Below are 18,545 nucleotides of genomic sequence, written 5' to 3'. Positions count from 1 at the left end.
TCCAATATATGGAGGAAATGTAGTAAAAAAATAAAGTATTTCAGAGGGAATCATGCATGCTTCCTCTTTTCTGGCTTAATTTTTGTTAAGTTGCTCATAAAAATATGTCATGGTCTAACTTACTTTTGTTCTTCTGCCCAATGTGCTTTGAACTAAAAAGTTAATTTGCGAACATTGTTAAACATTTAAATATCTGATAGAGATGGCCATTCTTCTAGCAGTTTACTATAATTTGAATGTTTTTGTTTTTTTAAATTCTTACTGATGATAGAAACTTTGGATTTATGTTTTTATTGTTATGCTATTAGCAAAAATTCAGTGACCCTATAAAACAATGCAGTTCTTACCCATACTAGCCTCACTTTGGAAGCCACATATTTCTTCTCAAAGCAGTTTAAACAGTGAATACCTAGACAGTTCTGAAGAATTTCCTAAAAAATAATGGCTTTCACCTTAAGATGAGTCACCAGCAAGCATATCATGCATACAAGTTAAATGAACCTCTATCCAAATTGAAAACTAACAACCAAGTATCTAAAAGATAGCATGCATTATGAGAACATATTTAATTAAGCATTAAACAATGCTTTATGAGCAAAAATATTCTCCATATTTGATAAGAAAAAGCTAGCTGCCCTCCTCTTTGCTATAGTTTAAAGAGTTAGTAAATAGCTTTGGTAGCAAATTTCATAGTGTTGTCTCCATCTATTCATTATCTTAATATGAAAGTTCATTTTCTATGGTCTAAAATAATTAGAAACTTGGATGAGAACTAATTATGCATAGAGGATTAAAATAGGGTGCGATTAACAATTCAATCTTAATTACTGGGACAAAAATAACTGAGAGCCATTTTCTCTTTAATTTTAGACAGCATATGCATAAACGTATTCAAGACAGAGACCACAAAGGTAATCTTCAGAAGAATTCTATTAAACCATAAGAAGTAGCCATTTTTATGAGTCAAAAAATGATCAAAAAACAATTTCATGTGATTTAATCTATAGTATGCTGTTCCATCTCTTATTGCTAGCTGACCAAGAAATGCCTTCCTATATTATAGCTGATGTTTCCCCAGATGGGGGACTCATAAAGGAGATGATTTTAAGTAGTTCGCAGATGAAGGATTGAACAAGTTGAATCAACACTGAGAAAGCTACTTTTTTTTTTTTTTTAGTTAGATGGAGAGAAAGCTAAGCAGGTGGTGAGAATGAGTGAAGCTTCAGGAAACCAGTGTATATTTGGTACATACGATTCACAAACATTTGTTCTTCATGAGACAGGATGCTTGTGAGATGGGCGCCCTGTAGACGGCATTCCCGTTCAGCTGCATCCCATGTGCGTCGATGGGCGAAGTACTTATAACACTGCCCTTGGAATTTGTGCCAGCCGTAGTCACATGTCTCGGTGTCTGGACAGAAATAGAGCAGAGGCTTAATAAGCTCACCTACATCATTTAAGCTTGGCTCACCGATCCAAGTGTTAACAGAAGACCCAAGGCACTATCAATGCAACATCTCTGAAGTAACAAATTCATAAAACTTTGTCGTGATAACAAAGAAATTGTGAGAACTAGAAGCCCAGCTGATTCCTGCCAAGTGGGTGGCTCTACAGCAGGTCCCCAGATCAGATCTTGTCCTTCAGTTCAACTTTGTTTTGTATTAATGTAGATAAGATGCTGTAGGGACTTCACTCTTGCTTTTTATCAATCAGCCTCTGCTTAGACACAGGCCTGATACACTAAAATGAAATAAAGATGTCATTTCACTGAAAGTCTCAGAATCTATGGAGGATGTCACATGAAGACTTACTGTACATCTTTGGACTGAAAAGCCACTATACATCTTTGGACTGAAAAGCCACTCTCTAACTGCAGTTTCCTTAATGAAAGCCAGATTTAGCAGGAGAAAAGCCTGAAAGAGAGGCCAGCCAAGACCTCTTAGGTTGCAGTGTCTACTGGCTTCCTTGTGAAGCAGTTAATCCCTTACAAATGAAAGTTTTCTGAAGAGCCTCATTTAAGTGATAAGAATTCCAGTGAATAGGATTCTAAATGCTTGCATAAGGACTTCAAAGGTCTGGCAGCAGTCCTTCCCCACTTCCCAGAGAGACAGCAGGTAGCCAGTATCTGGCCAGTTAAGATTTACCAAGAGAAAAAAAACTTCATCAGTAGGCAGCTTCTGGGATAGAGCGAAGGCTGTGTGCCTTCTTCCTAAAGAAAGCAGGAATATAGGTAACTGCAAATGCAAACACATCCAGATTTTAAGTTTATTAAACATGAAAAAACCTGAGTTCTTTAATTGTATTGCTAGTATTCCACCAACCCATTTGTGTTTCTAAATCTTTTTGTTGTTGTTGTTTTTGTTTTTCCTCTTTCCCAACAAGCACATTATAACCCATAACTTGGTAGGAAGAAAACACTTTTCCAATGTATTTAAATTATGCACTGGCAGTAAGCTTCAGCTATATTTTTTAGACTGCCAGGTTTTTATGGATTCTCATAGGAAAGCAACCTTGCTGATATCACTGCATTCTCAGCAGTGATCTTCTCTGAGACTCACCCAGTCACAAGTGGGGTTAAACTCTATGGAATAAGACCTAATAGAAATGATTTTGATTTTCATAAAATAATTCTCACAAATATATTTAAGTTATGTGTTAAACTAACAAAACTATAAGGTTCATGATATTTAAACACCAAGAAAACTTTCTAGATTACCTAATGATCATCCGTTCTGCCCTTAATTTTACTGATCAATGAAAAAAAACAAAACCCTCCTCCATGAAATAAATGCTTGTTTTATGTATCAGACTTGGTGGCTAAACTGAAAGTCAAACCATCTCCTAATTCTCACTCCATTTACTCCTCTTTCCACAATTGTGGGAACGCCCGCAACCCGGGAGATTACATTTATTTTTCCCTGGCTTCAGTTATTTAGGCCATGATCATACAACAGATGCAACTTATCTCTGGGAACAGTCTTTATTTCAGTTTAGTCTATCTGGCCTGTTGTTTAGTTATAGCCAGCTGACTAATTGGTTTAAATCATGCGCACTAGAAGCTTTGAATTTTATTAAAGTGCTGTTTGGAGACCACCAAATCTCAAAGGAAAGGACACAAGACACAACTGGATGATTTGGTACAAAAGTAGCACTCACTGCCCAATAATGAGGCATATTTTGGTTACTTGAATGTAGTAATTTTCCTTTTGGGGAGTTCTCATGAAGCTATTCAGAGCTGAGGTACAAGTGCTGCTGAAGAAACTGATCTTCATACATGAGGGCCTTAGTTTACATGGGAAGAAAATTGGAAAAATGTTTAGAATACTCTTACTGCCAAAGTCAATAATGTGATAATATAATAGCACAGTGTTCCTTAACCTTGGAAATTATCATTTATTTTAAGTCACACAGTTTAAAATTCTAGAGGATCCCTAAGTTATTGAACAATACATCATACAAACCCTTCTGCACACTCTTTCTTATCTTCTATTAACCCAAATGGTTTTAGTCTGGTTTTATCTTTTATCATTAAAATAGGTGATCATTATTTTTCCTTTTACACACACAAAAAAACACATGATTATGAAATTCAGATACATGACCACATCATAGCTACAACACCTTTCTCAATTAGCAGGTGCATATATTCCTATCAAGCCCTGGCTGGTTTGGCTCAGTGGATTGAGCGTCGGCCTGCAAGCTAAGTGTCGCTGGTTCGATCTTCCAGTCAGGGCACATCAGAGAAGGAAAACTCTGACTCCAAAAAACCTCCGCTGCCTTGCGGCATACCTCTTCAGGGGAAAGGCTAAGGGAGTAAACCCCGACAGAAAATCCGGAGCCCGAGTCCCTAAGGCGGTTTGACGTTGTAGTCAACACCGGCAACTCCTGCGGCGCACCTGAAGCCAAGCTGTATTGACTCCGTCTTTCCCTTGGACCCTTCAGCTGCGAAGAGAGGGGGGTCTGCTGCATGGGCAACAGCAGACCCTCCATATCACCCTGCCCAGGCTCTGTAGCTTCAGCTTCACTGGAGAGGACACTCCAGCGTCATCACAAGATGTCGATTCAACACGGGAGGAGACAGATACCGTGTCACTCCCGAGTCGGACTGCACAGCCATTCTCGGCGGTGCAGATGGACTCTTAAGAAGCTACACCATCGTCTCTCGAGACGGACGGCTGCCAACGACGATATTCCTATCAGAACCTGGCTCCAAAAATAGGGGCAGAGTTTCTGTTAAAACTAAATAGGGACAATTTATTTATCTGGACTATATAAACCACAGCTTCCCAATGATTATAAATATATGATGAAATACCACTTAATAAAGTGACTTTTTAAAAAAGCTAAATATCCACATTGATTCACTTAATTCACTTGATTTTTATTTTTAATACATGTGCAAGGAAGGACAGAGATTCAAGCAGCATCTTGATAAGCAGTCTGTTTATGCTATCCTACCTAAAAGTAACGTAATACACATTTTATTTATTAAATGGCAACCCTTTTGGAAAACACTGTCTTAAAATGCATTTGACATGGGAATACTTTTCATGCTTTAACACTCCTGTAGTGCATAGGTTTCATTACAAAGTCCCAGATTTGGTTTTGCCTGTGCATGTTGGGGGCAGTGGTGGAGGGTGCGACACCTTCTGTTCGTGACCACAGGAGATGAAACTACCAGTCTGAAACAATCTCACAAAAAAATCCATTCACTTCATGATACATAGGCAATGTTTTCAACACCTCTGACACATAGTTGTCAAGTCTTAAGAAATTGTCAACACTGAGGCACTTCTCACTGGCAAGCTGTATCCTTGACTTTGGCTGGGGGCAATCTGTGGGTTCAGAATGGTGTTTCCACTGTTCTAAGACCCCCTTCTAGATCTCAAATCTGTTATCATCCCATCAATACATAGCCCCCATTCCAGAGTTACTGGGAACTGGGATGTTACTAGTGCAGAGAGCAGAAAAGGTCAGCTGAAGAAACAATGACCCAGTCATCACTGAAATTTGGACAGAAAACTGTTTAGACAACAATGCTGCTGTTAATGAAGAAGGCATTTGTTCTTAAGCAACCTGAAAAGGCAGAAAGAAAATCTTTCACAGTCCTGGCAATAAATCACAGGAGCACAGCTGCATCTGGTAAACAGACTGAGATGGCTGTTTCTCAGCACTGCATGGGTGAAAGTTAAACTTGCTGTAAGAAAATACAAAAGGGATCTGAAAGTTAGGTGGCACCAGAAATGAGAGGGGAAAAAAAAAACAAAACTCTTTCTTCCCAAAATTCCTTTAAAGAGATGGAAAAGTTAATTGGCCCCTGGATCCACCAGGAACACACATGAATAAAATGCTTATCTGCGACAGTTACCTTAGAAGAGTAACGATACTGAAAAAAGCTAGACTTTAAAAGGCAACCTAGGTTCCTTTTCCCCACTCTCAAATTTATTAGCTGTGTGACCTTGAACACAACCTTGTTCCTCTCTGAGCCTCAATTTCTGACACATTTACAATATTACATCGAAATAGTGTGTCAGCCAAATGAAATGATATACTTGGAAGCATTTGATTAACTATAAAGTATCCAAAAAAATAGTATCTCTTCTTATTCTCTGCCAAAAATTAGGCTGAGTCACCAAAATCAAGGACTGTGCCTGTATTGTTCAGAGCTCTATCTGCAGTGCCCAGAACAGTACCTGGAAAACAGTAGGTGCTCAATAAACAGCTGTTGAACAAATGATGTTTTGAATTGCTCCTTGTACTTGGAACAAAGGGGAGTGACAATCATTTAAACATATTTTAATAACTCAAGTATATCGCCCTTTGTTTTCTTCAACAAGTAGCATTTTTCTCACTGTTTTCCTTTAAAAAGAAGGAAAACAATGAGAAAATTCCTTGGTCAATTTTCATATTTACCTTTTAAAATTCTATAACAGATTTATGCTAGGCAATAAAGAGAAAGAAAAAACCCTAAAAAACCCTAAAAACTCAGCCATCAGCCATCCCCTTTGATTGGCAATTTAATACAAGCTCCTTTCAGTTTTTCTTTAATTGTGGTGATGTCTGGATTAATGCTGAAAAGCAGAATGTAGGGCCAGACCGATGTGTCTGAGTGTCTAATACATTTTCATTTTTTCTGGTGAAATGGAAGTTTGGCACTAGGCGCTTTTGTCAAAGCCAAACCACTGTATGACTTTAAGTAGAGGGAACTGACATTCCAAAGCTTAGTGTGCTGAGCACGCAACCTGTTTCTGATTGGTGGACTAACCACCTAACATTGACTCTCAGACTGGCTATAAAATGCAAATTACAAGGATCACGAGATTTAAGGCATCACGAACCTAGACTTTTCTTTCATTCAGAAAAAGTAAATGCTTCTTCAGTAGGAAAATTCCCTGTTAAGCAGATTCATAGTATCTTTTACAGTGTTTGCCAAGCCAAAGCTAATGTGTTCTAACGAGTACATAAACTTATTCTCCATAGATGATTGACTATGAGAAATAATCTCCTTGAATCTCAAGTGCTTAGGGGGGAGAAAATAAAGGCAACTAACATTGAATATTTCTCAGTACAAACCACATACGTGGATTAAGGTCTATTCCTAATTTGTCCTCAGGAAGAATACATATAACAATGTTCCTTTTTTGTTGGCTAGCTAGTCCTAAATTCAACTCAGTGTGCCTATCTGCAATTGCATTGTATTAGCAAAACAAAAATGATCAAGTCAACACTATTTTTCAGATGTTGTGAGCTACGGATATGAAAGAAAACCAAATGCACTTAGGTAACCTGTGAATTTCCTCTGCAGGAAAGAATACGTGGCATGGCCAAAATTACTAAAATATTTAAATCATTAAGGTAAAAGCCTAGCTAGCAATAACACTCAAACTGAGGTATCAGTAAGATTCATTATACAAATGTTGCAGTAGCTCTTACCTCGCTCACAAAGTGCACCAACATAGCTGGGGAGACAGAGGCACCTGAACGTATTAAAACCATCAACACATGTGGCTCCATTGCGGCAGGGGTTAGAGTGACATTCATCAAAATCTGAAATAAAACCATGAAAGGTCACAAAAGTACTTTCAAAAACAGTCAAAGGATTCTATTTAGTGTAAGACTGTTAGATAAAAGACAAGATAGCCAGTTAAATTTGAATTGCAGTTTTAAAAGCAAATTTTTTTCAGTATAGATATGTCCCATGTTACATTTAGGACACACTTAAACTAAAAAATTATTCTTTCTTTATCTAATATTCAAATTTAATTGACCTTCCTGTATTTCGCTTGCTAAATATCTGGCAACCCTAACAAAATTCAAGAGATATTAGAGGAGGGTCATTGCATCCATTTCTTTGAAATGAGTCATATGAGCCTTAAAATGAATGAAGTTTTAGTCTAATCTACCCACCCCAAATCCTGGTTCATGCTTTCACTACCTCACTCATGAAATACTGAAAATAACTAACAAGACTCGCAACCCCTGGGCCCTTCCCTCTCCAATATATCCTTCACTCTACCGATTGTCACCTTCTTTGAGCACAGTCATGACAGTTTTACTCATTGGCTGCCAAACATTCCATAGATCCCAGGACAGTTGTTCTCACAGTGTGGGCCCTGGACCAGCAGCATCAGCGTCACCTGAGAATGTTAGGAATGCACATTCGCAGGCCCACTCCATATCTACGTAATCAGATACTGGGGATGGAGTAACAATAATCTGTATTTACTGGGCCCTCCAGGTGACTCTGATACACATGAAAGTCTCAGAATCCCTCAACTAGGCTATGAAGTACAACAATTCAGTACCCGCATTCAGGACCTCCTCAGACCCATCTAGATCCAACCTGCTTTCTAGTGTTCTATCCCAATATGTTCCTCTCCCACAAACCCGTAAGTAGACATACCCAAATAATTGCAGTCACCCACATGCATTCCGTACTTTGTGGTCTCTGTGCTTTTGTTTGGTATCTGAGTTCCCCACCACCACCAGTCAATATCCTCCCCAGCTTTTAGACTTGTATCAAATGCAACCTTTCTACAAACACTTGCATGGTCTCCTCTGATGAAATTAATGACTTCATTCCCATAGCATTTTGCAATTCCACTAAAATTTTAATTAATGTTTATTTTAAATAAAAGGAATATTTTTGAAATGAATATGAAAAGTAAATTAAATTTCCAAGTGGTACATAATGATTCTTACCTAAATAAATTGTCTTAGTAATAATGATATTACATAGTAATGATATCAAACACTTTCATGGTGCTTGCTAAGTGCCAGCTGCTGTTCTATGAGCTTCACACATATTCACTCATTAAATTACTTTGAACTGACTTTAATGTAAAATGAATGCAGGCCAGATAGATGTTCTTACACACACACGCACACACACATATATGGTGTTTAATATGTAATTATTCCTTAAATATTATCTATTGCTATATCTATAGCCCCACTAATTAGCACACAGATAAAGCTTACTAATAAGACAAGTACTCTTTTAATATGACATTGGGGATTTTATTCTATATTTCTGTGGGCCTCCTTTATTTAGTCATTATGAGCTAAACTTTTTAGTTTTAAAATATAGCTTTGTAAAACTTTGTTGTATTTAAATTGATCATTTAATGATATGCAGATTTGGGGGATAGATTCACATTTTTGTTAATATTTATGCAACTTTACATATGTAGAAAGCCTAACTATAAAATACCACAAAAGACAGAGCTGACCTCAACAAGCTTCACTGAAACTTGGAAATATTAAAATTCAGTAACCATCCATCCCTGTTTCCCAGAATCTACTTAAATTATTCCGTGATTTTAACTTTACTGAATATATAGTTCATTTACATGTGTGTTTCCCTGAAATCCTCTGATCGATTCAAGCAATATAAATTCTCCCCCACTACATCTTTTGTAAAAGCATTATTCTCTTTCAGGCAAGGATATCTTACCAAGTTCACACCGGTCACCACCATATCCTGGCACACAGGTACATACGTAAGAAGTTTCAGTAGAATAGCAAGTGCCTCCATTAAGGCACGGGTTCGTCTTACAACGATCAGGTCCTATCATGTTCAGGAAAGTAAGAAAAGCAATTAGTCTCATCTCCAATTTTCAATGCATTTTAGCATAAAATGCCATTTATTGCTACTATAATATATAAGTATTACCATAGCAATTTAGAGATACTACACATAAAAAGTAACATTAACTTTACTCTCTGGAGTGTTTCTTGGCATTATTAACTGTTACACATTGCATCTATTCATTTCTGGGTTTCAATTATCATTATTTTAAACTATTTTGTATGGTATCTGGCAACTAATATATTCTACTGCAGATTTAGTTGGCATGATAATGGTAATTGATTTTAGTCAAAAATGAATTACACATATGTGCACAGTGAATGGAAATGTATTCTTTTAAACGAGGTTAGTTCATGTGAAATGGCTGGATACACAGAACATGCATTCTTTTTAGCAGACTGGCTTGTTACCATCATTTGAATTATTATTGCCTTTTACCACTTAATGCTCAGAAACTGTTTTTCTTCGAAAGTGTGCACTGAAGTTTCTTCTGCTACATTAACATGCTTTTTCCAAAAACACGTTCCAAATGTACTCCTTTAAACTATACTTGAAGAAAAGCAACACATGGATTAAACTCTACTGTATAAAAACAAACCCAAACACAAAAACCTCACCTAAAATGAAACCCCACATTTTTATTACAATTTTTCTCATTAAAACACAAATAAAATCAAAACTCTTACCAGACAAATATAAAGGCCAGAGATACAAATTTATGAAGAGAAACAGTTTAAAATATGTTTACTAAATGCAAATACTTTTACACTATTTGAAGCACATATATTATTCTGTAACAATTCTTGGATAATTCTTTTTACTTTAATAGCTTATATTTATTACTTGAATATTTTTCCAGAATTGCTTGTTTCAAAATGTTCAGAAATCCATATTGCAGATTAAAGTGTTACAAAATAATTGAGATAAATGGTTATATGTGGGCTACCACCTATTTTCAAGAATCTTAAGACACAAAATCCTGAAATGATTGCACATAAAAAGAAGATGTCTACATATAAAACATGAACTTAAGAAATATTAGGATAAAGAAGGTACTGTTATAGAAGATAACTGAGTCTTTTCTAGATAGGAAAGTCAAACTCAAATTTTCTGAGTGTTAAGTAAATTCTAAACTACTAGAAAGCTTGATAGATCCATATTTGCATGTGTAGGTTCAACATTAGGTTAATTCAGATGCTTACACCTACTTCTCCAAAAACTACTCCAGTTCTTTTAAGACTTTTTCTCATATAGTCCTAACAATATTTAAAAGTTGCCTAGCCATTTTTGCTTTCTGCCTTTCATAGTACTCTGCCTAGACAACACGCTACAGTCCACAAGACATCTATGCGTTGCCCTCAGTGCAAACTCAACATGACAATTAGGAGAAAGCGTTTGGTAAGATTGTGACGTTCCACGTGTGTGTGAGGTTCCATTACTGTTTCTGCCCCAAACACTAGACCAGACACCATGCTGAGTATGGAACCAAGAAAATGAGTCTTTCTATGAACTTAAAGTAGCTTAGATTAGGAGAAAAGTTTTATTTTTATGGTTTTCATTCTTCTCTAAACAGTTTGAATTAATCTCTGAAAGTTGAATCTGCAACAGATAGACCAGGCAATACAAGATGAGTGGCCATTTACTGAATTAATCTAAAGTGACAATGTGTTTTGCAATGAAGACGCAAGTTCTAAATCCAGGTAAACAGCATAGATTGAATAACTGGTACACATTTCCTATTCACTTGTCAAACTTAATTCTCTCTCAATATACAGTTATTACAGGTGATTTCTATATCATATTTTCACCAACCTGAAGTATACTTTAACTAAATTACAAAAAGACAAATATTGGCCAGATTACTTGCTTATCATTTACCGATTATACAGTGTGACGACAAAACAAATTCATCAACTGCATTTGATCAATTTTATTCATAAAACATTTTAAGTCACTTATAAAAGTTGCACTTTATGACTATTCATTCCACCTGAAGCACAACAAACTAAAGCAGTAGTGGCATAAAAGGTAATATTGAAACAATCAAAAGAATAATTTTAAGTATGCCCATGCTCTAAAGCATGCTCCTTGAAGTGTAACTAATTTTCAACCAACACAGCCCTTGAAGTACTGATTTTTTTTTTCTAAGTAGTAGCTGGGTGGTGATGGTTATTTATGGATTCCACTGATATTGTTGCTTTAATAACATTCCTGAAAAATACCGTGACAGCGGACACTTCTCAACATTATCAGTCTAGATTAAAAGGAAAATAAATTTTAAATGTAAATACTCCTAGATTTATGGTTTACATATTATTAATTATCAATTATCCATTTTTATACTATATTAATAGGAAATGAGCAAAGATCAGTATAAAGACCATGAACTTTGGAGTGGGGTTGATCTGGGTTCGAATCTCACTTCTTCTATGGTGAGTGTGTCTGTGCAGTCCTGGGAAAATTACAGAAACTCTCCTATAAATGGGGAGAGCAGTATATGCTGTACAGCTTTGTGAAGATCAAGTAAGATAGTCTACATGAACCACTATAAATTCATGAATTCTACATATTTGGTAAAAAAAAAAAAAGGGAAAAAGAAAACCCAACAACAGAAATCCTCTTTCAATACTAAATGAATACCCTGAATACCCACTATGGTGAGGCACTGCGTTAGAAGCATCATGTAGACTGTCCAGAGCAAGGAAATTGAATAAAAATTGAATAAAAGTATGAATGCATAACTGATATTGCTCAAACTACATGAAATGTTTATTAGAGCTATTTACTACTGTCAAATTTTAAAGGCCTGACAAATTTTGATACTGTCATAATAACACTTATCAGTGATATTTTTAAGAATTTGTTTTTCTGTTTTTAAAATTCAGATGTGTGACTGTAGGACATATGACAAAGTAATACTTCAGCTGTGAGAAAAATGAAAATGAATTTTCACACCACTAACATTTTTGATTTTTCCTTGGTGCAATTATACATTGTTTCTAAAACCCAGAAAAATACAAAGCTCAGAAATTATCTATACTTAACTTTCTTTGCATCTCATTATGGACTCAATACTGTGGCCTGGCCTGCTGTTATGTGAACAATATAGAAATCTCCAATGATATAATATCACAATAAAAAGTATATACTATATGTTACAGCCAAGGGACTGTTTCCGAGTTTGGAAACCAATTAGTCAATGTTGTGACCTTACCTGGTAAATAGACTGCTGTGCCTTCCACTGACTCTTCATTCATGTCAATCAGGAAACGGGTTTCATTAGAAGTTTCCAGAAGGTAAAGTGGTGGTGTAGGAAGTGAAATATTTAACTCTGCAGTGCGTACCGTTGCCTGATTATTGGAATCAAGAATTCTCGCTGATCCTTGTTGCTCTGATGTTGCGATTGTGGAATCCTGCCCTCTGATAAAAACTGCTTGTGTTTCAGAGTTTATTTCCAGAGAAGAAAGAACAGTGGGCTTCTCAGAAGTCTGTGGGCTGGGCTGAGGTGCCACACCTGCCTCAATCCCATAAGTCGCAGAAACAGAAATAGAGGGCGGCCACAGTGTAGCATCTTCTAACTTAATTTCACCTGAAGCAGTGACAATACTTCCAGCCTCAGGTGTCCTCATACTAGATAATACCTGGGTTGTTTCTCCAGAAGGTTGAACATTAGTTTTGTTTGGGGAATCTTGGAGAATCTCAGTTTCTTCTGTAACAAATAGTTCTGTGGGAGAAGCTTCCATTTGTTCTAAAAACTTAGGTTTATTTTCATCTTCTGAAAGTTCTAGTTCTGTGTCAGGAGGTAAAGATGGAGGCCCAGTTATGTAAAAGTACTCTTCAGTTAATGGTTTGAAAGTCATTTCAATATTTGCAAATTTTCCTGGGGATATTTGAGATGTGCTGGCACCCACTCCGGGCAGAGCACTCGGCTGAGGGACGTCTGTGTGTTCAGAGGCTCCACTGCCTAAGTGGACAGTGAATGGAGATGATGGTATCTCAGAGGACGATGGTATCTCAGAGGACAACTTGTCAAAGGCCAAAAGTGCTGATGTTGAATCAGTGTAATCTGGGGGATTAGATCCTTCCCTCACATTAGGTGCTTCTGTTAAACTCTGAGCCACAGGGTGGATAGTACCAATACTTACGTGGGGTGTAGAATCTGTTAGCACCTCCCCGGCTCCTGAAGAGAATTCTGGCTGAAAAGAAGGACCTACATATTTCTTTTCCTCATACTCTTCCTGTGTCCTTTCCAAATGACCCAGTGTTGATATTACTTCACTTTGGTCTGCAATAGCTTGACCATCAGACAAAGTGCTTGATTCAAAGATGTCTTCCAGGGCTTTTGCTTCAGTTTTTGGTTCTTCAATACTTGGATGAACTGTGGCAGACTTGCTAGGAATGGGCAGGGATGTTGCTGTGGGAAGCAAAATATCTAATTCTGTTTCTGTGCTTGGGATGGGGATCTCAGTTGTGAAGACAAAGCCCATGTGATCAAATTGGCTCTTGTCTTCAGAAGTCATGGATTCATTATGGCCTGTGTGAGTGTAAATAGCCACAAGAGTATCACCAGAACCTTCAAAGTTTTCCTCAGCTAAGGAGAGGTTAGGAGCTGCCTCATACTTGTCTTGAATTTGAGCACTTTCTTCATTATTACCACGTGGTCCTGATGGTGTCTCCGGATCTATTTCTGTTTGCATTCCAAGGATGTCTTCATCCATGGGTTTAGTGTGATCAATATCTATGATAGTATTTTTATCTGGTGTCAGCCCAGGTAGAATTTCAAGGACGGCACTCTCTGTAATTGTCAATAATAAATCCTTGTCTTCTTTGTCCAGATCTATAATAATATTTTCAGTGGCTTTTTTTCTGTCAGGTTTCAAGGTGGAATCCTCAAATCCTATGTAATTGTCTTGGAAACTATGTGCACCTTCTGTGGACCTCTTATATGACACTGTATTCAACAGTGCAGTAGTTGGATCTGCGAAGCTTTCATTCTGCTCTAAATGAAGAGGTAGCACCATTGAAACTGTTGGGAATCCATCAAGAGTAACGGCTTTGGAACTTGAGACCTCGGGTTGTGTTTCCAGGGATCTATTAGAAACAAATGCAGTGCTTCCTTGCCTGGTTGCCTGAGTAGTTCCAGAAGTGTGGACTAAATCAACTATATCCAATTCTCCAGATTCTTCTCCAGAATGTTCATAAAACAAGTCAGATGTTTTTGGTGCTGATGTAACAGATCCTTTGGCCATTTCAAGACCATAAATTCTAGCCAGAAAGTCAGTGGAAGAAGTCGCTCTTTCTCTTGTTTCTGCTATTAAAGAATTCTTGTTGGTGATTTCTTCAGGAGTAGGTTGCGGTTGACTACTCTGAATGTCCTCTTTCCAGCTGTGAGTCTGATTTTGAGGATTCTCACTGTCTGTGGAGAAAGTGAGAGGCTCCATAAAGGGTCCTTCTGCCCTGGTGTCACTTAAAATTGCTGGTGAGGTTGTACTGGATGCTGTCTCACTATATTCAGAGATGCTGTCTGTTTTAGAAATGAGTGGTCTGACTTCATTTGTTGCATTTACCATTCCCTCATAGTCTTCAGTGGTGTCACTTGAAATGCTGGTCTCTAAACTTGCCACTTGAGAAGTCTGGGGATACAATGTGCTAATGATTTGTTCCATTTCAGTAAAATTCACTGACACTGTAGTAGGCAAAACTTCTTCTCCTGATCCTAGGCCAGAGAATAAATTAGTATCTGACTCTTTAATTATTGGTCTCATAACTTTGGGAAAGCGTTTGATATGTTCTTCCTCTTTGATTGGTGAATCTGTAACTATACTTTTGGTTAATATAGATTCAGTCATTGAGGCAGTAGCTAAGAATAAATGGGATTTTTCAGGAAAAGTAGTATAGGGTTCCAAACCCTTTGAATCTGGATCTGGAGTAGATATGTCAACTACGAAAATGCCTTCCTCTTCCATTTCTTTATCAGTACTGTAAGTTTTCTTGATTGTTAGTGTAGAATAATCTGTGCTTCTAAATCCAGTTTCAATAAATGTCTGTGAATCAAAAATCATTTGTTCTGGTGCAATAGAACTTTGAGGGGATTCCAAAGATTTTTGATCTTGAGTCTTTTCCTCTGATGCTGTTTTGCTTTCAATTTCTTGTCTTATGGGATTGCCTTCTTGTGTGGACCACAGTTTGGTGGCCTCCATCAACTGGGGCAAGTCTGTTGAAGCTGAGCCACTGACCTTTATGTCCCCCTTTTCAGTTGGAGCTTCAGTACTTTCAGCTTCTGCTTTTGGTAAAATGGTGGATCTTTCACCAGTTTCCTTGATAGTACTTTCTTCTCCCAAAACTTGGTCAATAAGTGGGGATTCCGTACCAAGGAAACTTCCCAAAGCATTGGAAAACACTTGGTCAACAGAGCTGCTGACAGAGACCACTTGCTCCCCTGAGCCCTCAGCTGAGGCTGTGAACTCTTCCCAAGGGAAGGCTGAAGAGCTGACCGGGGTGCTACCAGGGCCTTCTGAGTCAGCTATGTGATTGATGTGACCTGAAGTAGGCATTGCTGATGGTGAATTCGGAGTATCTTTAAATGCTGCATCCCCAGAGCTTTCCATCATTACTGTTTCTCCTTTTGTTATAGGATTAGATACTGATGGGTATTCTCTAAAGTCACCACTGAAGTCTTCCTCCATAGGAAAATCTGTGGAGAAACCCTTTATTTTTGTCCCATGATTTGGCTCTCCTAAGACCTCTGGTATAAGGTTTCCCTTAGATGTTTGGCTTATAACTTCAGTAACCTCTCTGTCCATCACTTGTCCTGTTGGCTCAAAAGGGAATATAGTTTCCACATGGGGAGACAATGTGCTAGCTGTTTCCTTTTTAATTGGAACTTCAGACTCTACATTTAATGAAAATGGAGAAACAGTGGTGGTTCCTGGGTCAGCAGCAGCTTCTCTTGAGCTCTGCTCCATAAAGAGAGAGGAGGGGCTCCCTCGGGTGATGGACAGCCCTTCCTGAGCCCCGGGTTGGCTACTACTGCTGGGCACACTGGCCTCTGCCCTCGGAGTGCCTAAAACATTTGTTTCTGAAAAAACAAGATTAGAACTTGTCATTTCCCTTTCAGACGGTGTGGGTGTTGTCAAGGACATAAAACTGGTCCTGGTAGCAGATGCTGAATCATCAGATGTAGCTTCACTTGAGTTTTCTAATTCAGAGGGTAAAATTAGTTTATCCAATCTCTGTGTAGGTAAATGTAGTTGAACTGTAGTACTTGCACCTGCAGTTTCCTCCTTCTCATCTTCCCTTTGCTTTCCCTCAAGAGATGTACTGAAAACCCACTGAGAAGTGTCTGTTTCCCTTACAAATTTCGTGGGCACTACTTCTGTAGAAGTTTGCTCAGAAACCAAGTAAATGGTGGTTGCAGGAACTTCTAAAAGGTTGTCTGTGATTATTATCTTCCCAGTGTCTAAGGGAACCAGAGTATCTGTAGTATTTCTCTGTGATAAATCAGTTACCATGGTGAACATTTCTTCTTTATCTTCTGCTTCCCCAGAACCTTCTGGAATATGAATTAAAGGACTCCCAGAGAGCTCTACAATTTGTCTAGAGGTTATTTCCACCCAGTTTCCCACAGTAGACAATGGGTCAGCAGGCTGGGGATTTCCTGTTAAGGGAATGGATACTTCCTCCAAAACATTTGCTGACACAGAACTTGGAACTGTAGTTGGAACATATGTGAGAGAAATACTTTTTTCTGCCTCTTCGCTGAATGTTACTACTGTAGCCCTTGGAAAGACCATTTCTGAGGATTGTTGGTCAATGGCAGCATCTCCTGAAGACTCCTCAGGAAACAGAGGTACAGGCTCAGTATGTTCATGTACCAGGTTATCAAGTTCAGGACCTTTCTCCGTGGCTGATTCTGGTCCCTCTGTGGCTCGTCCATCATGCACTGGGACTGTGGGGAAGACATCAGGCTCACCACTTGAAAAATGTTCTGGTGTTTCAGGGTAAGTCTCAGGCTTCCATGTCATTTTAAGTGATTCAGTTGTTTCTTTAGATTCATTTGGCTGCACAGCAGTAGATGATCCAGTTTCGGCCATGAGGAATGGATGAGTATCACTTTCACTGCTGTCTGAAAAATTCTGAGAAGGTGCCACACTTTCAAACTGGCCACGCCTGGCTTCCGCCGCCTCTGGGTCCCTGGGCATGGTGGTGACTAGGTGTTTCCCATTTATGTACTGTACTGATGGGGTGGTTGTCAGGTCAGTAGCGTTTGCACAGTCTTCATCTTCCTCTTCATCTTCTTCACTGTGGTATAGATCTAAGTCAATTAACTCAGGTAAAATTGCAGCAATTAGGTCGTGCTCGGAATCTGTTTCTTCACTACAAGGTTCATCTTCTTTAGAGTCTGAATCTATTGGATGATCAATTACACTCAAATCACTCATTCGACCTGAAAAAAACAAAGAGTTTTCACAATACTTAAATAAAACATTTGGCAGTGTATGACAGAAGAAACTGATAGCAAGGCTGGCAGATCACATTCACACATGAGGAAGGATTCAAATCTTTTCCCATTAAGTATACTCCCCTTTCTATACATGGTTCTCAGTCTTCATATTTGCTGTTTTATATTAACAATAGGAAAAGTAAATGCAATATAAGATCATAGGAACAGGTTATAAAAACTCTTTGGCATGTTTAACAAAGCAGTGTCCGTAAAATGAAACAAGAAATCACATATACACACATTGTAATAGTAAAATATGGAAATTCATCTTTGTGGGAACTGAAAAAAAAAGTTTTAATTAGTGTCATTTCACCAAATCATATAGAAAAAGCAACTGATCATTGTCCTTTATGTAACAGGATGCATAGGCACCCTCTATTCAATAAGGAAATAAGAAGGGACTCCTTTTGGTCTCTTGTCAGGGTTTGTCCTAAAGAAGATTGTCCTTAGAAAGTAGAGGAGAGGTTTCTTTACAGTCCTTTACAGTGCAGTGACAACCCGCCCTTCCCCAAAGCAACAGTGAGACAAGACTCCGCTGCATACACAGCAACCACCTCCACACGCAGGGCAGAAGCCTTGGAGGGGCGCTCTCTGCATGAACCTGTAGCTCACTGGAAGTACCAGAAAGAAAGAGCCCTCCACAATGCTACACCTTGATTCTTCAATGACAAATGACCTGGACTGGGTCTATTGTAGTTCTTTTTAAAACTTGTCCTCCAAAGGAAGTTTAAGTGTCACATCCGAGCATTTGAACTAGCATATGTTAAATAACAGACATCTCTAGAGCATTCCCTAGATTGTAATCGCCATAGGGTACAAACTACTAAGCCCAGTTGACTTTTCTGCCTCCAGAAATACACCAGCAAAGCTTCAGGAAAGAGGAAATTCTGGGCGCTCACTCTCATTAGAGTGATATTCGGCTGTCCTGGAAAAGGGTCCTGTCACTACAGC

At 38.2% G+C, this 18,545-nt stretch overlaps 1 protein-coding gene across 3 annotated transcripts in view; it reads right to left on the bottom strand.

Moving 5' to 3' along the window:
- Positions 1–18,545, bottom strand: part of VCAN (versican) — a 96,989-nt gene that overhangs the window by 26,079 nt on the left and 52,365 nt on the right. For 2 of the 3 annotated variants that reach the window (XM_090276450.1, XM_090276449.1), the window contains 4 exons: positions 12,306–17,537; positions 8,957–9,070; positions 6,934–7,047; positions 1,253–1,411 (listed from right to left, as the gene is read on the bottom strand). In XM_090276450.1, coding sequence (XP_090132576.1) covers positions 1,253–1,411; positions 6,934–7,047; positions 8,957–9,070; positions 12,306–17,537 — 5,619 coding nt within the window. The remainder of the gene's footprint in view (positions 1–1,252; positions 1,412–6,933; positions 7,048–8,956; positions 9,071–12,305; positions 17,538–18,545) is intronic. The other variant, XM_090276448.1, reaches the window with a different exon arrangement.

Source organism: Furipterus horrens, unplaced genomic scaffold (assembly GCF_987537825.1).
Source record: "Furipterus horrens unplaced genomic scaffold, mFurHor1.1.pri manual_scaffold_5, whole genome shotgun sequence".
NCBI lineage: Eukaryota > Metazoa > Chordata > Mammalia > Chiroptera > Furipteridae > Furipterus > Furipterus horrens.
This window is presented reverse-complemented; position numbering and strand designations above follow the sequence as displayed.